This window comes from Cricetulus griseus, chromosome 2, assembly GCF_003668045.3.
Source record: "Cricetulus griseus strain 17A/GY chromosome 2, alternate assembly CriGri-PICRH-1.0, whole genome shotgun sequence".
NCBI classification, from domain to species: domain Eukaryota; kingdom Metazoa; phylum Chordata; class Mammalia; order Rodentia; family Cricetidae; genus Cricetulus; species Cricetulus griseus.
This window is the reverse complement of record NC_048595.1, coordinates 335,582,996-335,606,188: the sequence shown is the minus strand read 5'-3', so window position 1 is coordinate 335,606,188 and position 23,193 is coordinate 335,582,996. Positions and strand designations below refer to the sequence as shown.

General features: G+C 36.4%; 1 protein-coding gene across 1 annotated transcript in view; it reads right to left on the bottom strand.

Annotated features, from left to right (window-relative positions):
• Hcn1 (hyperpolarization activated cyclic nucleotide gated potassium channel 1) overlaps window positions 1-23,193 on the bottom strand; it is a 372,838-nt gene that overhangs the window by 56,038 nt on the left and 293,607 nt on the right. Inside the window, exon 5 of the mRNA XM_027401418.2 lies at window positions 8,181-8,327. Within this exon, the coding sequence (XP_027257219.2) occupies window positions 8,181-8,327 (147 nt within the window). The remainder of the gene's footprint in view (window positions 1-8,180; window positions 8,328-23,193) is intronic.

Here is a 23,193-nt window from a genome sequence, read left to right as displayed (position 1 = left end):
CACAAAATATTTGCTTCTCGGCCAGTGACATGGCTCAGTGAACAAAGGCACTTTTTGTTGAGAATTGTGGCCTGAATTCAACCTTTGGGATGCACAAGATGGAAAGAGAAATTCCTACAACTTGATATCTGGTTTCTACATACAGACCCTGCCCCCAGTCACACAAAGATACACACTAAATTAATGTAATGTCTTTTAAATGTATTCTTCTCAGGGTTCAGTTTTCCTTCTAGCTTAATTATGTTACTAGCTACTGCTGACTACACTGACTTGTTAGGGATACTCTTAAGTTTGGTCTTCCATCATCGTCATTATTTTAGTGTGAGTTCTACTGTGTAGTCATTTTGTTTGAAGACCATGTGACATAATTTTCATCACTATTTTAGTTATGATGAAGGGTATGTCTTTCTTCAACAGGAAAAAATTATAGCAATTTTTAAAAACTTCATATTTTATTTGTGTTTACAAAATTATTGTAGCTTAAATGATTGTTGAATGAAAAGTTCTTTATTCTTCAATTTGTTTCCTTCTTCATTGGACCAAGGAAAAACTAAATAGAAACATGAGTTAGCAGAGCCCCCTCCTTTGTTTACCAAGTTTTCTTTGCCTGATCCCCATTGTCTACCCTCTTTCTCTAGTCACATTCCACATTTGCTTCCACATTTTGAGAAAACCTTTTCCATCGAGACCTTTCCTGTGAACTCCTGGCCTTGGCGAACAAACTTATTCTTGTCAGCTATTTTTGTCTATGTAGCCTCACTCTAGCAATTAACTATGGGTGATTTCCTGCATCTCCAGGCTTTCTCTTAATGGTTTCTTGCTTTTACTTCTTGTTCTTTTCATTCTTGTTCTGTATTTTTGTCTCTTCGAGTATATAGGAAGCACTTCCTTTGAGACTGAATATTGCATCTCTTAATTTGTCTTTCCAGTCATGTCTAGGTCAATATCTTGTACACATTAAAAACAACAACAACAAAAATGCAAGTGTTTTCTATGTCTTTGATAGGTCATAGAGATCCATGGTGAAAACACAAACAGAAACAAAACTATGATTAACAACAGCAAGAAGTTCTTTGTTAACATCATTTGGGATTATAGCCACTATGAGATAACATACCTATTCTTTTGTCACATCCTTTGTTACTTATGCCTGTTACATAAGTATATGATAACTTTGGGAGGCAGGCATAGCTTTAAACTGCAATACACCTAGCCCACTTGGTGAATTTTAACAAAAGGTTATTTAAAAGCACTTTTAAATACTCAAGTATAGACTTTTTAAAGTGTTCAAAATTACACTAAGTTCACATGAATTTTGCCTTCTTGAATAACAAACCCACCTTATAAACTGAAGGTCAGAGGCCAGAATAATACTCTCAGCCCATTTCATGTTTTATGAGAATGAAATATACTGACGTTTTAAATTCTCCCGGGGCACATGATCTGCACCTATTTTCAGCCCTCAGCTCCTCACACTTCATTGTTTAAAAATAGCTCAGTTCTGAACTTTGGAGACTGACTTAGAAGGGCATTAACCCCTTTCTTGACTGTGAGATTTGCTATTCTGTTCCAATGGAATCCATGTAAGACCAGCCATGCTAAAAATAGACCTTCTTCATACGCATTCCAATAAGCAATCAGCAGCAGAATGCAGAGTTCACTGAATATTTCTAGTTAATTTTTATTTTTAAATATACCACTGGCATTTACTAAAGCACATATTAGTCCTATGATCTTAATACTTCAATGTCAAGATTTGATGCTTGGGGCATTACCTTCAGAGAGCTATTAGCAGATTGTTTGAATAACTTCCAAAAGAAATGGGACACACAATTAAGGCCTAGTTCAGTGTCTCATGTCCTAATACTTTGTATTGTCCTTTCAGTACTTTACATGTAGTAAGTATACTTGAATTTTTTCAAATACATCTTTCACTGAACTATAAAAGCCATTAAGGCTACAATGATAGGCTAGTCCGCACTGAGTTATATGACTATTTAGCACTTTTTTATATATATAACATGTTTGCTATGTACTGGTTACCTTCCTGATCTTTTACATATTTTATCTTCTTAGTTTTAACAACACCTTATGGAGTAGCTAATACCACCTTTCACACGTCAAAATGAGGAAAAATGGCAAATTAATTAAGAAATACTTTGAGACCACCCACTTAGTTAGTGATGGCTAGTGGTGTGACAATATGGTCCTAATTTGCTGATCAGAAACTTGTGTTCATGCACTATTTCTTACAGAGAGAGAAGAGTACATATACTTACATATGCCACCAAAGGATTAAGACTCTCTGAAACAAAGAACACTAGCATATGTCTGGACATCCGTGAGGCTGTGGGAGGCCTAAGGGTCACAGATGCCCAAGTCAGCAAGCATATTATTTTAAAGACTAGACACAGCCACAAAGTACCAAGATTATAGGCAGGAGAAATGGTGAAGACAACACAGTATAACTTTCCTGATTTAAGATACTAATTTTCTGGGTACCATCTTAAGGAATTTTCCTTAGAAAATTGTACTTGTCCCTTTACTTTGAACCACATTATGTTAGCTCAAAGTGAAAGGAAGGGAGCTTTTGAGACAAAATTGCAATTGCTTCATTCCCACAATAAGGAAGATTTTGATAGAGCTCATTGTTCAGGTTCTGAGCCTTAGCCAGTGCTGAACGAACAAGAACCTCATCCTCTGAATCTCCCGAGTCCTGGATATGTCACTACCTGGATTTGGATGGGCCAATCAGCAACAATTGCTTGATGATTCATTGAGCATTTTCTGTGCAGATATGCATGGTGATTATAGTAGTTCATTTAGACAGCTGTGGACAGAAGCATCACAGACTTCCTGGCTTAAAAACAGTATAAATTTATGTATGTGTGACAAGTCCAAGATTAAAGGACCAGTAGTTTGTGTTTGGTTAGGGTACTCTTGCCTATACACAGACATCTTTTAAGAATGTGCCCATATGACAGAATGAACAAGAAGTTTATGAGATCTTTTTAATAAGGAGAGTAATCTCATCCACAACATCATGCTGTCATGGTAATCAACACTCAAACCATCAGTCACTGGCATCTAAATTTGGTGGAAGAGTGATATATCTTTCATATATTCATGAACACTACTGAATTATAGTGAGCACAAAGAATATTCAAATACCTTTCAGAAGGTGCTCCATTGACAGTCACTCCTTACCCCTATCCCTTAACTCCTTGCTAAACAACTAACCCATAGAACATAGAAAGTTAAAATATAAATGGCTGCATATAAAGCCGAACTAACTGGCATATGGTACACATACTGCAAGCACAATTACAAGTGAGTATGAAAATAGCAGCATGTTTTCGCAAATAGTTAGGGAAAGTATATTGACCATAGCCAAATGTACAATGATACTAAACTGTAAGAATGAAGCTTGCCATGTTAAGAACTGTTATTCCTACTCCTCTAAGTGCCATGTTTTTGAGACAAAATTCTCCAGCTCCACTGATAAGCATTAATTCTTTGAGCAGAGTTGCCAGTTATATGATCAATGCTTATTTGTACTTATTTATCTAATAACTAATATAAGTATTAAGTAGAATTGGGGTGGTGCAGAAGTCAAGAAAGAAAAGTTCCTTTTTCTAAAGCTCATTGTGTGACACAACAGAAAACACACAAGTAAACATTAACAGAAAGCAAGGCAAACCACATACACATAGCATATGTGATGGAGAATAGTTTCAGAGTAGATAACCTGCATGAACTGCCCAGGGAAGGATTCTTTGATGAATCAACATTACTATCAAGACCTGAACAATATACATGAGCCAATTATTTGTTAAAGGTTTCATCGAGTATTCTCTAACATACAGCAAAGATAAATCACCTAATTTCTGCTATGATTGAACATTTCTGCAAAATGTGTTTGGATTTTTGTAACTCAAATTTCATTTCAGTAATGACTTATGTTATTGTTCTAGTATGATTTCTGTTGTTATGAGAAAATACTCTGACCAACAGTGACATGGGGACAGGGAAATTTAGCAGGAACTTGAAGAAGAAATGCTGCTTGTAGGCTCATGCTAAGGAGTTACTTGAATATGGATATGACTGCCCACAGTGGACTGGGACAACTTATATCATTTGGCATTTAAAACAAGTTCCAACAGACAATTTCTTTCACTTACCCTTAAAATACTCATTACAATATTACGTACAGAATTTTGTTTAATAATTTTATTCTAGTGTCAGAGAAACAAAATGTTTCCTTTTTATAGAGATGGCAAATGCTTCCATTGCCAGGAGCTCTAATTTTATCAAGTAGCCATGATTCTGAATCCAGTTTTCGTCAACAATTATGATAAAAATCATCCACTCAGTAAACATTTTATGGGTTATTGGTACATACATATCATTAGATATACAAATGTAATTATGACACAGGTTCTGTTCTCAAAGGCTTGTAGTCATGAAGGAGACAGTAAAATCACAAATGATAATCACTATACAGAGACAAATTAATCACGATAAAATTTATGAAGAATGGAATGTCTGATAAGAATAAACAATGGAAGCAAAACTAAGATGAATAGAAAAGATTAGAGGAGAAAAAAGTATTTAAAAAAGGAAGAGGCAATCAGAACTTTTTAAGAGGAAATATTTGGCAATTTCTTAAAGGCAAAAATTACCATAAAAATATAGAGATGAAATCACCCCATAAAGTAATGGTTCTTAACCTATGGGTCACAACCCCTTTGGAGTTCCAATGCCAGATATCCTGCACACCATATATTTACATTGTGACTCATAACTAGCAAAATTACAAGGTGAATTTATGGATGGGGTCAGCACAGCATGAGGAACTGTACTAAAGGGTCATAGCATTAGGAATGTTGAGGACCATTGCCATAGTCTCCTTTGACATGTTAAGGAGGTTGTACTACCTTCAGGGGATGCAATTCATGTTCAAGTTCTAAAAAAGTGTGGCGTTATCAGTCTTGGGTTCTGTGAAATTCAACATCGCAGTTCGATTACAAGTAACATTTGAACTGCCAATGAAAAGCCCAAGAAAAGGTTGTTATTGCACTTAAATCTTGAGGCAAACGATGCCAAGAACTTGAAAACACAGCATTTCAACGGATTTTTAAAAATGGTGACAACCTGTTGATAAATTGATTGTAAGAAGTAACCCAATGGGAAGTTGGTGGTGACCCAGATAAAAGTGAATATTGTATTCTTGCCCACTGAAGTTCAATACAAATCATGATGTGACAAGAGAGAGAAGAGCAGACAGAGAATTGTATACAGAAAATCTCACCATTTTACAACACATTGAGTGACAATGGACTGTGACACACAGGGCAAAAGTACATTTTATACTTATTCTATTAGCCTTTTGCAGTGTTTTATGAAATCTTACACTGTGCTTCTAACTTTCTCTGGCCTTTGTGTAATAAGGTCTGAGTTGCAGCCTACCTCTTAACTTTTTCTTTTCTCTGTCACTGTTTCTTGGAGTGTCAATGCATCTCTCCTGACCTGGAAGGAATTTCCTGAGACCCTTAGGAACCCCTGAGCTAATTGGGAGCATGAGTGTAGGGGAGAGGGAGATGCCAGAATGAGAGGAGAAGAACAGGAGAGGAGAGGAGGAAATAGAGGAGTAGAAATATTGAGTTGGGGGAAGAATAGAGGAGAGCAGGATGAGATATAACATATTAGAGGGAGCCACTATAGGTCTGAGGAGAGATCTGGCACTAGGGAGATTTCCAGAGACCTACAAGGATAACACAAACTGACAATCCAGGCAATGGTGGAGAGGATAACCTAAACTTCCTTCTCCTATGATAATGATGACTACTTTTTAAACCATCCTAGAGCCCTCATTCAGGCTCTGCACTCTATGGAGCCCCTGGTAGCAGATTAGTATTTTCCCCTGGTGTAAGAAGGGATTTTGAGAGCCCATTCCATGTGAAGGGATGCACTCTTGGCCTTGACACATGGGGAAGGGCCTAGGCCCAGACCAGGATGATGTGGTAGACTTCAGGGAGCCCCCATTGAGGGCCCTACCTTGCCTGGGGAGTGGAGGGTGGATGGGGTGGGGGTGGGGAGGGGCAGGGGTGAGGGGAGGGAGAGGGAGAAGGGATTGATATGTGAAACAAGCTTGTTCCTAATTTGAACTAATAAAAAAAAAGAAAAAAGAAAACCTTAAACTCATTCAATTGTCTTGACATTTGAATATGAAAAGAAGCAAAAACAATGCATTCCAGCAAACAAGGACAATTGACAGTTTAGGAAATACAATAAATGAAATATTTTTCTTAAATTGTAAAAAAAAATATATTTGAGTTACATTCTATAAAACCCAAGGAGTTATACATTCTAACAATATTGAGAAGAAGAAAAAACAAGTTATAACAATATAATATCTGATATTTCTTTTATTTTTAGAACTTTTCACACATTTTATAACTTTTCACAATACAAATAAGTTTTAAATGATGTGACAGCTCAGTTTAGAGACAGCTATAAAAGAGAAAATTTGAGGTGCAAATGTCTGTGTTACGTAATTTATGTTAAATGTGTGAAGAATTTTAAGAAAGAAAAAACCTAACATATAAACCAAAGGAACCTTGTGGTTAAAGAAATTTCAAGGCAAATGAGGACAAAAAAAATAAAAACAATAGAAAAGTAGTACACATAGACTACAAAGTACTCTTGGGTTCATGAAAAAGAAATACTAGATTCAGTCTTGTATCAAAAAAGGAAGTGATAAAATATTGCTTGAACTAGAATCTCAAAAGATGAGAGTCATTTCTGGAAAATACGCCATGTAGAGTAAGAAATTATTATTGTGTTGTTATTGCAAGACAGCAAATTGTCCACCTTGGCTGCAGATCACTTTGGAAAGTGGTACCAGAAATGAAAACAGTAGAGGCAGTTGGAATTGGAGTGCAAAAAGACTGGATTCATAACGTCACAACCAATTCTTTTCTGAGCAGAGAAATGATAGCTCATGTCTACAAGAGATTAGTCAGTCTCTTTTGTGTTAAGAGTAATAAAGAGAAGGTAGACTCAAGCCTAGAGAAAACTAACAAGTGAAAATTTCAGGAGGTGGCAGTGGGGCAGTGTGGAAGGCATGCACATGAGACACATTAGGAATGTCAATCAGAGATAGGATGTGCAGAGCAGGAGTTGAAAAAAAAAAGATCTAAAATCGAAACTCAATTTTTACATCCAAAGTGACCTGAAAGAATAACTAAACATTTCAGAAAGGTTTCAAGAGTTGAGTGTTTTACAGATGGAGGATAATGACTTCATTACATAACTTACATGGTGCCAGGGGACATCATAAAGGTTTTAAGAAAAATGAAGTTTATGAGAAGAATTTGAATTAAAATGCCTACACTAAAAATGTGTTCTAAGATAAATGAAAGAAAAAAAAGTTCAGAGACAGGGAATGAAACCCCAATGCTTCAGTATAAAGTTATCGATGTAACAAAGCACTCTCAACAGTGCAGAGGAAGCTTCATTACTAATAGGGCTTTGATAACTGTCCGGGGCTATGCATTGTGGTAAATACGAAGTGATGTAACCATTGCACAGCAAATTTATAAGAGATTTGGTGATAAGAGAGTGGAGAGCAAAGCATTGCTGGAAGAAGGAATAAAGTGATTTCAGTTTGGGTTTAGGTGTGAAGTGACTGGTAGCAGAGGGGAGGGTTTGGAGAAGCGTGAGAAGAGAGTGCATGGCAAAGAGTGCACTGTTGGTGTTGCAACATATCTTCCTGAGACACCAAGAGTTGAGTTACTGGAAGCAGGCTACTATCTCCTGACCAGGGTGCCAAGGATGAGCAGAGAAAATGTATGAAAGCAGGGAAAACTGTCAAAAATTAAAACCTAAATTTATAATGGAATACTGGGAACATGGGGACAACAAAGCTGCAGCATGTACTTACAACAGCCAAGAATACATCAAATGGAATAAGAGTCATAAAGGAATGACTCTCTGATATTCCTTTGGGAATAGATGTCTCGGGCAAGAAACAAAAAGATGAATAAAGGCAACAGTTGATTAACATGTAGTTCTGATTATTCTTTTGAGTAAGTTACAAGAAAGACTAAAGGACTGTATAGAAGGATAGAAATAAATGATGACAATATGTCACAAAGATCAAGGACAGTAAATCTTACCTCTCTCAGAGGATCATTAAGTTCATTGAGGATATTTTCCTCATCAAAGATCTTGCCTTGGTATCGGTGTTCATAGTAGTCATGTATCTTCTGACGCATATCAGCTGGTAATTTATGGAATGACATGTATTGTTCCACTTGCTTATACTATAAACAAAGAAAAAATAGAAAACAACATTAGACCATGGTAGAAATCATCCTATATGTTGCTGCACCATATTCAATAACACTTGAGTACTCTGTAACAAAAAGAGGAAATCCTTGATGAGGCAGGAAGTAGAGCATCAAGGTCTAATGTACTTATGGGTGTCATACTGTAGAAAGCACTTTATGTGGGTGACCAAATCCTGAGAAGAATGAGATGTGGAGAAAGGGCATGACAGGAGCTCAGGGTGACTTTAGAACTGTAGCTCTGAAACAGTTTTCTGGGGCCAGAATAAAAATTGGTGGGGTGGGCACTATGCTTTACTAGTCGAGTTCTACAAGAACTCTACATTCTCAGCTCTTCCTTTGAAAGTGGAATCTGCACTCCAGGGAGCCTCTGGTCGTGGATTAGTGTTTTTCCCTGGTGCAAGAAGAGACTTTGAGAGCCCATCCCACGTGAAGGGTTACACTCTGGCCCTGGACACATGGGGAAGGGCCCAGGACCAGCACAGGAAGATTTGGTAGACTTTGCAGAGCCTCCTTTGAGGGCCCTACCCTGCCTTGGGAGTGGTGGGTGGATGGGGTGGGAGGTAGGCTGGGGGTGGGGGAGGAGGGTTGGGGGTGAGGGGATGGAGAGGGAGAAGGGACTTGAAACAAGCTTGTTCCCTAACTAGAACTAATAAATAAATTAAAAAAAAGAAAGAAAGTGGAATCTCATAACTTTTCCTAGCACAGAGGGTTGTATCTTAAACCTCTGGCTAAGATCTGAACCTGAGTTACAATTCAATCTAGAGGCAAAGAAATGGAAAGCACTTTGAAGACCATAGATTTTTAAGTGACAAAGATGGCTGGAGGAGAATATCAGCAGACTAGTTCTATAGAATTTCTACAGGCAGAGACTAACTGAGATAGTCTACTTTATTTAAGCAACTAATTTTAAAAGTTGATTGATTATAAGACCCAGGGAGGGAATGACTTGGGGAAAGGCTGATGATTAGTTGTAATCCTAGAGATGGCTTCACTGAAGGGTCTTTTATATTTGCATAAACACATACACAAAAGTTTGCTAAAACAACTACTCAGCTCATCAACTGGAGCATAACAACACAGATATTTTGTCTAAGACACTGTTGGAAGAGAAGAAAATTAAAAATAGTTACTCTGTGGATCATATATACATTAAACTTTGGGAGGCATTCTCTTATCACTAATGAACATATTCAAAAATACTATACTTTGAAAATTATATCTATGTATCTATATTCTCTATCCCTTGATATATATATATATATATATATATATATATATATATATATATAATCTATCCTTCTTTCTACCTATCATCTATCTATATCTTCTATCTATATCTATTTATCTACCTATGTCTCTATCTCTCCATCTATATTTATCTATTGAGACAGGGTCACAGCTGTCCTGACTGGATTTGACTTGCCTTATTTCGAACTCACAGATATCTACCTCCTTCTGTCTCTCTCAAGTGCTCAGATTAATAGCATATTCCACCATACATGACTCAAAGCACTGAATTAATTTTATTATAGTGAAGATAGAATCAATATACAATAAAAATTTAGATTTTTAAATAGGGTAATGTTACTGAAATTATTCTATTAAATAAAATACAAATGACCTATTTCCTTTTTTAAATTTAATTTAGAAACAATCTTATTTTACATATCAATCCCAGTTCCCTCTCCCTCCCATCCTCCTTTGCCCCCCACTGATCCCCCCATCCCATGCCAATCCACTCCCTAGGCCTTCTATGGGGGATCATCAATGTCTGTCATATCATTTGAGGAAAGGCCTAGGCCCTCTCCCATGTATCTAGGTTGAGAGAGTAGCTCTCCATGGGGAATGGGCTCCCAAAGTCCATTTGTACACTAGAGATAAATACTAGTTCCACTGTCAGAGGTCCCATAGACTTCCCAGGCCTCCAAACTGACACCCACAGTCAGAATGCTTGAATTGCCCAGTTTTACAACTGGGGTCCATGTGCTCCCACTTAGTTGGGCCAGCTTTCCATCTTTTTCTGATAGTGTAGTCCTGACTAAAAGGTCTATTTCTTTTTATTCTGTGTACATAGTTACTGAACCTGTGATTGGTGATTGATGGTAAGTGTCACTAACTGAGAAATTTTAAGTATCAAGTCACTGCAGTTTTTCAGTATTTTCCTACATACAACAGGAAATTCTTCTATAGTTTATCCAGAGATTCATTTTTATAAACTATTACCCTGAACTGAAATACCACTTTGTCACAGAAATATCTTCATTCCATAGCTACACCATTTCTCACTTAAAAAAATATAAGAAGCCTGTTTGAAGTGTTTGAAGCCTAGAAACCTTCATGCCTGCATCCAACCTTTGAATCAACATGTCATAACATTTTGATACTATGCATCAACTCTTCACTGCCATTGGGTATAAATGACTAATAGTTGAGGAAAATACTAATTAAATTTCAATGGAGAATTCAAACGTTTATATGCTTTGATAGCTTTCCTCAGATGATTTGGGATTCATTCTGCATCATCTCCCATGCCGCTGGGGCACAGCAATCTCGGTGACTTCTCTATCAGACTCTTATGAAAGGTCATGTAGGTAGGCAGCTAGATTAGGCATGTGTCTTTATTTCTGGAAATTTCCTTTGACAAAAAAAGAGATAAGTGGGATATAAGACACGATGCTTAGGTTCTGGAATTCTGTTGGGATAATCTTGATTTTAGCTTCTTTACAGAAAATGCAAACCTAGCCCCAACTGATGGCCCTTTGGCAGTTAAGCCAGACAGTCAACATGCCTCAGTTATCAAAAGTAACAGGAAAACTTATGCTGTGCAGTCCAGTGAGTCCTGAAAATATCCAACATTAGGAATAAAATAACTAAAGGGTTGGCTTCCAAGACTGAGGACTCTCACACTCACTAGTATGCTCTCCCAGATATGTGATTAGTGCTGCCCCAATAAAGGTTTCATTCTTTCTTTAGTCACCTCTACTTTCATTCCATAATGCACTGGTGCCCAACTGCTCAGAAGATTGGCACTGTAACCTTGAAACATATGACACATTATGTGTCTTATTCATGGCAATGCATCCCAGGCATGCAAAATGCAGCATGAAAAAGTAGTATTTCTTTACTTGGCGAAGAAAATCAATGCTTATATGTGAGACCTACATGTGTAAGAAAAATATCTGCTTTGCCCATTTATGGAATGGAAAATTGTCACTTAGCTAAAAGCGAGCATTATGCATTAGATATTTTATTTTGTAAAAATGTCTTAGTTGAATATAATAACATTACTTCTCAAACATCTTTTTTTCTGTAATTCAGATTATTATTAACTTAAGATGTTATTCAGTGAATGATTTCTTGTTATTTTATTGATCCAACATTCTATTGATATTTATGGTAGCTTACTCATATTGTGTTAAGTTTGATGTTATAATGCGTATTACTTACTTTAATAATTGACTTTGCCCAGTAATTATTTATCTAACAATTGTGAAATGATTTATCTGGAAAACAGTGTGTGTGTGTGTGTGTGTGTGTGTGTGTGTGTGTGTGTGTGTGTGCGTGCGTGCGTGTGTGAATGAATTCACACACACGCACGCACACACACACTATTGTGAATGCCAGGATGTCCAGTCTCTACCTCTATTGCTCTCCAACTTACAACCTTTAGGCAGGGTCTCTCTTTGAATGAGAGCTTTTCATTTTAGGTAGTCTTGCTGATCAGTGAGCCCTCTGTATCTATCTGTCTCTCTCCCCAATGCTGGGATTAGAGCATATGCCTGGATTGTTATACCAAATCTATTGATTCAAACTCAAGTCTACATGCTAGTACAGTAAATGCTCTGACCCAATGATCTATCTCTATAGTATTAGATCAATTGTAAAAACATCATGCAACACCACTAGCAATTAGAAATATGGATTTGTAGCCTCTACCCAGATCTCCTGAATCAGAAGTCTACATTTAGGACACAGTAGTTAGAAGCTTAAAAACACTACATTTCCAAGTCCTTTCTTTGTGTCAAGTACTGGGTTATCTTAGGACATGAGGAAGCATATCTGAGTGCAAGCAGGGGAAAAATAAATTCAGTTTTTGGAAAGCTAAGTTTAAGTGGCTTATGGCACATGGCCATGCTTATATGTAGGTCAGGCACTCAGAGAAGGAAATACACACGTCATTGGTGACTAAGATACCAAGGGATGATGTGTCAACTGAGGAGAATGTTGGCAAAGAGCAGAAGTGGCATTTTAAAAGCATCTGAGATAGGGAAGTAGTTCTAGTTAAAGGTATGGATAATAACTATTTATGTTTAAGAGGAGAAAAAAATCATAAGTAACAGAACCCAGAGTTTAAATAGAGAATGGTCAATAATTAGACAGACAAAGAAAGGAGGTGTAGGACAGTGGGGATGAGCATAGAAATTAGGCAGCCATCTTCGATACAATATAACACTTGTAAGAGGCAGGAGATCACTTTGGCTGTTTCTCCCACACATTACAAAATTTGCCAAAATACATGGAAATATCACTGGCATGTTGGGTGGCCAACCAAAATCACTCTTTGAAGAAGACATGTAGTGGTATTCGGAGAATGAAATAAACCAAATGCAAGAAGTTTTACACAGGCTCACCAATTTAAAAAATCGCTATCAACATTTACGTTAGTTGTAGCTGTATAACATTTTTGAATCTTAGTGTCAGATAATAAGAGCATTATTATGAATTGTAGTAGTCCATCCTCAACTATCATAGTCTTCTTTCATGTTTAGAGATGTTTTACACAATATTTGTTTCTATTTCTTATATGGATCAACATCAGGCATTGTCTATTGGTTTATTGCCATAAAATAGCATTTTTCCAACTTCCATGTCTGAAATCTTCCCTTAAACTCTATAATTATGACAATACTGTTTAATTCTTCCATTGATCCCTTCTGTAAAATTACATAATAATCTACCTTCATTTACTCCTTAAAAGAACTGTAATTATAGATCAAACATTATAAATTTTCCCCTTAATTTCCACTTCCTAACTTGTTGCTTCTAAAAGGCGATTATAGTTCTGTACTCAGAGATGAAATTCAAAACCCATAGTTCTTCCTTCATTTTAAACAAAATAAACATTGACTACAAGGTCAAGTGGAACTCTTGATGATACTGATATTTATATTTGTTTGTTGGATATTTAAATGCTACAATTTGAATGATTAGCTCTATTTTTTATCTCACTCCATCTCCCCCAAATCTCTGTATTTTAATAGCCACTATAATTTCTCTAGAAAATTTCCTGTCAGTTGCAGCCTACATCACCTGTGTTGCTTCACTGGAACAAACTTTTATAAGAAACACACAAGAAAGTGTATGTGAGATATAGTTTCATGAATCTATTAAAATAATTAAGCTTGTAATCATCGTACCAACATATATTAGCTATATAAAGCAAAGGGATTTATGTAGAGGTTTTTGATCCATTTGCACTTAAGTTTTGTGCATGGTGATAGATATGGATCTATCTGCAGTCTTCTAAATGCCACCATCTAATTAGGTCAGCACCATTTGTTGAAGATGCTTTAGCTTCTTTGTTTAAAAATCAGGATTTTGTAGGTGTGTGGGTTAATATCAGGGTTTTCAATTAGATTCCATTGGTCTACCTTCTATTTTTGTGCCAATACCAAGCTGTTTTCAGGACTATAGCTCTATAATACAGCTTGAAGTCAACTTCTGGTGATGCCTCCAGAAGTTCCTGTATTGTACAGGGTTGTTTTGGCAACCCTGGGTCTTTTGTTTATCCATATAAAGTTGAGTATTGTTCTTTCAATGTCTGTGAAGAATTGTGCTTGGATTTTTGTGAGGATTGCATTGAATCTGTAGATTGCTTTTGGCAAGATTGCCATTTTTTACTACACTGTTCCTACCTATCCAAGAGCATGGGAGATATTTCCATTTGCTGGTGTCTTATATAATTTGTTTTTTCAATGCAATAATGGAGAGGCTACCTTAAGTGCCATTCCCTGATGATGAGATTGATGACTACCTTGTATACCATCCTAGAGCCTTCATCCAGTAGCTGATGGAAGCAGAAGCAGACACTCACAGCTAAACACTGAGCCGAACTCCTGGAATCCAGTTGCAGAGAGGGAGGAGTGATGAGCAAAGACCAGGCTGGAGAAACCCACAGAAACAGCTGACCTGAACAAGGGGGAAGCTTATGGACCCCAGACTGATAGCTGGGAAACTAGCATAGGACTGATCTAGACCCCTTGAATGTGGGTGTGAGCTAGGAGGCCTGGACAATCTATGGGGTCTCTGTTAGTGAATCGGGATTTATTCCTAGTATATGAAAGGACTTGGGAGCCTATTCCACATAGAGGGATACTCTCTCAGCCTAGACACACAGGGAGGGCCTAGGCACTGCTCCAAATGATACGACAGACTTTGAAGATCCCTCATGGAAGGCCTCGCCCTCCCTGGGAATGAGATAGGGGTTGGGGTTGGTAAGGTTTAGGGGAGGAGGGGAGGGAGAGGGAACTCGGATTATCATGTAAAACAAGCTTGTTTCTAATTTAAATAAAACATCACCATAAAACAAAGTAAAGAGTTTATTAGGGAACTTCCATGCCTTCATACTTAGATCAAAACCCATCACAACCCTCTCTTCTTACCCCTTCTCACTCTTCCATTTCCTGTACACATACAAGGAGTCTTCTCCTTCTAATTTCATGTTATTTTTCTTCTTTAGCTAACTTCCAGATGATAGAAAATGTGATACTTGTTTTTTTTTAATGAGAGTCACTATTTCAGTTAATATGATTGTGTTTAATTCAATCCATTTTCTTACAAATGATATGATTTCATTCTTCTTTATGGATGAGTAAAACTCCACTGTGAATATATCACATTTTATTTACCCATTCATGTATTGAAGACCGTTGGGGTGTTTCTTAAATTGACTATTGGGAATAGTGTCAAGATATACATGGAAAAGCAAGGTTCTCTATCTGCAACTGTCTATGATTCATTGGGGTATATACCAAGGGGTGTATATTTGGAACATATGCAACCTCAGTTTGTGCAGAAGGGTGCATACATGCATGTGTAAGCATGCATACCAATATTCATACATACATTTGAAAGTCAGAAGCCACTGTTGTATGTCTTTCACAACAGCTCTCAGTTTTTCATTTTTTAAGACAAAGTCTCTCATTCCTTGATTTGCCTAGAGAGGTTGACCAACAAGTCCAAGGATTCCTCCAGTCCTACCAAGTAGTTCCTCAATCTGAGCCACCTCCCCAGCTCATAGAATTTCTACTTTTAAGTTTTTTGAGGACTCTTTAAGCTATTTCACATCTCAATCTTGACTGATAATATATTTATAGAATCCTAGGTTGAACAACTTGAATTGGATGCTGAGCCTCTGAATTTGAGTTTGACCATGTATGCTAGCTTTGACTTATCATTTATTTAATGTATTGTTTCTATGTGTTTCTTTTTTACTATTCTTTCTTTCCTTGCTGCTTATATCCTTCTGTATTTCCAATATTCTAAATTGTTGCCTAAAATTCCTGAAAATAAATTTCATCTCAAATAATTCTTCCTTTACATTAGCCTAAAGTATGTAATATAAGGAATTAAAAAATGATTCTAAGGTTGAATATATTCCTGAAATTTGAATGTTTATGAACTGTAGATTTTTACATTTGGCTTTAGCTTCGGGAGTCTTTATTGACCCTGTTTTTATTTTGTTTCTTTTTTTTTCATGCAATGCTGAATGCAAGAGAAATCCAGAACAAGCTGTGATGATTTGAAAGTGGGTGACACTGGTAAGTGAAAATGTCAAAGTTAAGTGTAACCCTGTTTCTTCATGCTCAAATCATAAAACAGAACGAAAATGACCACTGCAGAAAATAACGGGCATGGCAAATAAAAGATATTCAGCATTATAAGAAAAAAAGAAAGTCACATTTTTATAAATTTCAGTTGAATTTTAAAATATCAATTTCTTTTTTAAATTTTGGTGATGTTTCGAATTGAACTCAAGGCCTTGAAAATGTTGGGCAGTGCTTTACCAATATGCTAATATCCCTGGCCACATTTATTGTTTCCACATGCAGAGTATAATATTCTTTTAAAACACCAACTTTTTGAATTATATATTTCTTCATTTATCATGGTATATATGACACATGCCAAAGTTTCCATGATTCTTGATCTATCTGCATCTTCTTTATTACCATTTTAGTCAAGGCCACTTTATCTCTCCACTAAACTCATGGCTATCTTTCTATCTACAGGCATAGTGTCTTGCTGAAATTCTAAGCTAATTTTCATCATTCAGACAGAGACTGTTTTCCAATTGGTCATTTTACTGCCCTCTGGTCCTTAAAACTCTTTAATGGTTTCATGTTGGTTTGTGGATAAAGTCTAATTTGTTTCAGTCTACATAGTTTTCTCATGCACATGGTCTGCTCCTCCACCGTGGACATTCATTATTGTTTCTTCCATGTAACTCAGACATTCTTCCTTAGTACTTTCTGTTTCCTCCATCTAGAAAGTTCTTCAACTACATGCCTTTATGACCAACGTATCCATTAATTCACTTCTCAAATATCACCACATTAGGCATTATTTCTGATCCTCTGCAGCACATACATATTTGCTTTACATTTAGGAATGCTGACTTAGTGTCTTAGGTATGCTCAGGGCACCTGAAACTTTGTGAAAGGTCAGTCCTGGCCTGACATGTTTACTGTTGAATCTGCTCCAGTGTCTGCATATATTAAGTTCCCAGATAGTCACTGAATGAGATCTAACAGTTTTAGGCATCATCTGAAAGATGAAAGTGAAGAATGTGATGCCTCCTTGCCTCAGTTAAAATGATGGTAGTGGTGATGATCAGAGATAGGGACATTCTAACATGTAGACTGACGTTTAGGTTAATATATCATTTTTATTGGATATTATCATTAACTATTACAATGAATATATTTAAAATAAAATCTATTTAAAAGTTTAAATTTTTTATAAAATATTGTGGTTTTTGACAACCCATATATATGTAATGCACTCTGATCACTTGACCTAATTAGCTCAATCAAATCAATCATTTAAAATACAATTTACAATATTTGAATTCATGTACAAATCTTAATATCAGATACAAATAGTAATAATAGATTAAATTTAATAAAATGCAATGTACTAAGTGTCCCATATTGAATTTAATAAAATTCATTGATTTCTTTTTCAAGAAACCTTTCTTTAATTTGTAAGCAATCTATCTTGTTTATTATCAGGAATATTCTTAATTTGGTATTTATTTATTTATTTATTTATTTATTTATTTATGTTTTTTGAAACAGGGTTTCTCTGTGTAGCTTTGGAGCCTATCGTGGCACTCGCTCTGGAGACCAGGCTGGCCTCGACTTCACAGAGATCCGCGCGCATCTGCCTCCGAGTGCTGGGATTAAAGGTGTGCGCCCACCAACGCCCAGCTCAATTTGGTATTTACTTATAGTGACTGAATTCACAATCTCTGATTTATTCTTGCCATTAAAAAGAAATGAATATAGTTTTGTGTATAAAACATTAGGTTTTGTGCAAATCAGACTACCCTCTATTATTTCTAATGGCTTTGGAGCAAAAAAGTATTTACAAGATATACCTTCAATCATTCCTACCTGAGGAGTTTTTTTTTTTTTTACTTCTGTGATAAATGAATTTCTGGTTATTAAGAAGCTAAACAGTGAGCGGACTGCAGGAGGGTACAGACTGGAATATACATGATCAGGTTGTGGAGAGGGAGGAGATAAGTATTGAAAGAGACTACTAGAAAGGAGGAACCTTTTGGGGTCAGGTAAACACCTGGCACAAGGGAATCTTCCAGGAATCTACAAGGATGGCCCCAGGTACTACTCCTAGCAATAGACGATATATAGCCTGAACTGGCCAACTCTGCTGATGGTGAAAGTGGAGGGAGTAGGAAACCAACCAAGTAACATAACCTTCGACCTACAGTCTGTCCTGCTTATGGAATGTACTGGGGCAAGGGTGACTTAGAGATTGAGGGAATAGCCAACCATTGACTGGTCTAGCCTGAAACTCATGCCAGGAGAGTAAGCCCACCCCTCACTCTGCCTGGAGGGCCAGAACCCAGAGGCTGGATAGCCAAAAAAACATAGGTTAGAACCAAATATAACTGGGTAAAAAGATCAATGAAATGATTCCTAATTATATTTTGCTGTACTCATAGATTGATGCCTAGCCCAATTGTCATTAGAGAGGCTTCAACCAGCAACGGATAGAAACAGATGCAGAGACCCACAACCAAACATTAGGTGGAGTTCGGGAAATCCAGCAGAAGAGGGAGAGAAAGAAGGGTCAAGGACTCCGCAAGAAAACTCACAGAATCAACTAACCTGGGCTGATAAAGGCTCACAGAGACTGAACAGACAACCAGGGAGCCTGCATGGGACTGACCTAAGCACTCTGTATATATGTTACAGTTGTGTAGCTTGGTCTTCTTGGGGGACTCCTAACACTGGGAACAGGGGCTGCCTCTGACTCATTTAATAACTTTTGCTATCCTACTCTTTGTTCTAGTCACTTTGCTCAGCCTTAATACATGGGGGAGGGGTCCTTAGTCTTACTGCAATTTGTTATGCCATTTTGTTGAATGGGAGGGGAAGTAGAGTGGGGGTAAAGACATGAGTGGTTTTTCTGATTTATACTCCACTACAGTAAATGGGAAAAAAAATCAAAGTAAAAACACAAGCATAAAAAAGCATGGTTATAAAGCAGCCCATTCACAATTTAGATATACATTCATATTGCCTTCATTTATAATTTCTCTGAGTGTAAGTATTAAGGGATTCAAAGGCTCTCTTACAGTTACTGAATCCTTCAGGCCTGAAGATATTGGGTTGGCCTTGTTGGTAAATTTAAGTATCAACATTCTCCATAAAACTAAGAAAATTACAACAGAAAATATTCCAACAAAATATTCCAATATACAAGTCTGATGTTCTTTCTAAGAGTAATCTCTTCCCTGGTAGACACTGCCCTCTCACTTGCAGAAGCTGGCTCTGCATTCAGACATTCACTGTTAAAAATGTTCTTTCATGTATTAAAAGATACATGCTTTAAAATAATCCCTGGAAACTGTCAGCACCATGTACAGAATTTATTCATCAGTCATTATTATTGTGGTGTGTTGTTTGAAAATGGCAGATTGGTAACTGTGAAAAAGTATACACAACATTCTATTAATAATCAAATAACTAAAAAATGAGAATGAGAAGTTGGTACACTTAGCAATTTGAAGAAAATGCTTAATAGTGAAAGTAATTGTTCATTATACACTATATATTCAATATATATTGAATTTTAAAAATTTAATAGCTTTTGTTCTTCAAATAGAAAAATATTCCTTAAGTGAAACAGTAGCAGCTTCATAACAAATATATTTCTTTAGAGTTATCAAGTTAAAAAACAATGTTCCAGCTATATATGGCTTGTGGCATATATCTTCAATCCAAATATTTTCAGCCTAGGCTAGTTTGGGCTACACAAGTCACCATTTCAAAAAACTGTGTTCCAGCCCATTCTAATTTTGAATGATTTAAAAGCACAGAGTACATTCTAACATATCATAGGTGAGGTTAAGAATGAATGTTGAGGGCCCTACCCTGCCTGGGGAGTGGTGGGTGGATGGGGTTGGGGGTGGACTGGGGTGGGGGGGAGGGCTGGGGGTGAGGGGAGGGAGAAGGGACTTGAAATAAGCTTGTTCCCTAACTAGAACTAATAAAATAAATAAATAAATAAGAATGAATGTTTATACGCATTCTTTTATGATTGTTCTGAACTTTTAAAATACAATGAATAATAAGAAATACATAGTAGGTTCTATATAAAGGTAAATACAGAGAAGTTTCTAAGTAGTAGTATCTACATAGATTTTCCTGACACTGTTTTTAAAAATTATTTCTCTTGAGCAGCTTAGTGTTTCCTATAATAACAGATGTGTCTTTGTTTCATTCTTTTTTTAGTAACAGGAGATGGTAGATTGTGTTGTCTTGTTTGAATAGTTGTGGTTGATCTAGCCCTATATTGTTTGAAAAAGTGAAAAGACTATTAAAATGGGATCAAGCATGCCACTATCTATAAAACACACACACACACACACACACACACACACACACACACACACACACACACACACACACTCCTTCCTGATGCCACTGACATTCTGTAACCATTTGAATTCTATGCTCTTTTTATTGATTTCTATTGTTATTCTTTTTTATTTTTCTTTTAATGAAAATAGATTTCTTCTATATACAGTATATTCTGGTTATGGCTATGGTATCTCTTTTCACAACTCCTACAAAATCCTTCTGACTTTCCCTTCCATCCAAATCTACATCCTTCTTGTCTCTCTTTAGAAAACAAACAGTCATCCAAAAGATAATAATAAAACAGAACAAAACAAAGAGCCAAAGAAAAAGCACCAAAAAACACACATAGACATACAGACCCATGTTTGCATGCATAGGAATAAAAAAAATCCACAAATCTAGCAGCCATGCAAGTTTATAAGGCTCTGTAGTTTTTTAGCAACAGCAGAAGCTACAAAATTTCATATGGCTTGTATATTAGTACTCATGCTTAAATAGAACATACAAAATAAAAACTGTGTTATGAACATATGATCTGAAGGAAAAAGGAAAAATGCATACTGCAGCAAAAGTGGTCATTTAGTGATCTAAATTCCTATTGTTACTTATTTGATTTACGGATACATTTGCTTTGGAAATATTTTGTTGTCTTACAGAAATTGAGATAATAATGATGAAAAGAAGCAAATTGAAAATCAAAAATTCAAGGAAGAAAATACCATATACAAATATTAAGTGTGGGCAGAGGTGTGTATTATGGAAATTTTGCAAATCTATCAATTTTTAATGTGCTGTTGGGCAATGATAATAGGAATGGCAATGTTCGTGTAATGACTTGGACTTCTGTCTACTTCAAGAGTCACAAAATGCGTGGCTTTATCTGGGTCTTCACAAAAGATCCTGAGAAATGTCTGGGAGAACTACAGTGCTGAAGGCCACATTGTTCATATTTCCACATATTAATTGTTGCATAATGGTGATGTAGGCAATGAAAGCCAGCTGCCACTGACATTATTATTTCTTAAAGATTTCTAGACAATTTCAATATTCTGCTCAGCTTGAGAATAAGAGTGATGCATTCAGAAATCTGGCATATAAGAAAAATGAGACAGACAAGAACTTAAAGAAAATATCAAATCCTACCTTGATCCAGAAAGTAATTAAATTACATGTCTGACCCAGTAGTTCCCAAGTAGTAGGGCCTGTGTCTGGGAGATACAGGGAGGCATGCAGTGGGCAAGAGACTACAGTCCATATTCTCTAGAAGGTTTAACATTTAGAGTGTCCAAACATTTCAAAGTATATTTGTGCTTTGTGAAGTTGTCACCTTCACAAAAATTGTAGGAGCAAAAGTGGACAGCCATAGATCGAGGAAAAGAGTGAAAGGCAGCAATGAGAGGAGAGAGATGTAAGGGACCCTTCAAAGGCTAAGATCTCAGGAGAGTTTTTTACTTTCTCAATTGCTTGTGTCATAATTTCCAGTCATTCTTTCCAAAATAGTTGAGACTCAGTCATTCTGTCAATTGTTAGTACAAAGGTAAATTGTTCATTTAAAAATGACCTGTCTACTGTCAAAATTTGAGGAACTAATGTGTGTCTAGTGAGTAAAAATCACCCTATTATGCATGGCTCCCCTTAAGATGTTTAAGAGGAGAGGCAGTATATTGTGGGCAAACCTTGCCCTTTGGAGAAATAAATGTGAATTCAAATTTTACATCTGTCCTTTGATTATTTCATGCCTTAAAGTAGTAGCTTGACCTTCTTCAACCTCGGCTATATCATCTCATAAAACAGTACTATTAGACACATAGATTGCACTGAAGAGTAAAATATAGTAGTGCTAAATGAATTTCAGTTTCCTGGGTTATGGTTACTTGAATTAGAAACAACTTATGGCAAAAGCATAAACAAGGATGCATATAAAATATGCTAAGTTCAACAGACAAGAGATAAAAGTGCTTACAAATACATTAGTCTTTGTAAGTAAAATAGATATGAAGATATGCTTTGTGTTCCTTGGATGTCCCTGTCAGAGGGATCTGAAATCCTGCAGGCATATCTATCAGTTAAGACTTCCTTGTCTGCCTTTGCCCCCATGGTACAGTAAATGGAGCATAATGAACATAATTCAAATGGCTATGGAAAATTCATCACATTCATTGAAAGCAACATTCTTCATACTAACCCTAGAAGGTGTTTCTAGATTATCCCCAATTTTGAAATGCTTTTTCCTAATGTTTTCATTTCATTTCTCATTCGCCTTTGCTCCTCACATATAAAGTGTCCTGATTTCCCCAGTTTTCTCTTGCCCTTTGCTGCAGGCATTTCTTGAGCTCCTTTGTGTCTGATCTCTTTTTTTCTCATCCATATTTTTCCTGTAACTTTCCAATCACTCTGGGACCTTTTTTTTTGCATCAAATCACCTGCAACCTATTCTTTGCAGGCTTAATAATTAGAGTACTTGTAAAAATGAATCTCTAGCAAAGTGGTTGATACTTGGTAAAGCCAATTAAAATTTTACATATTTGAAAAGGCAAATATGCAAACCACTCCTTGTAACTATATGTTGACACTTATTCCTATGACTCAGGGGATTTTACTTTAATTATTTCTGACTTTGTGATAAAAATATCAGGTAACTATGTGATTGGGTATTACTGAGTATA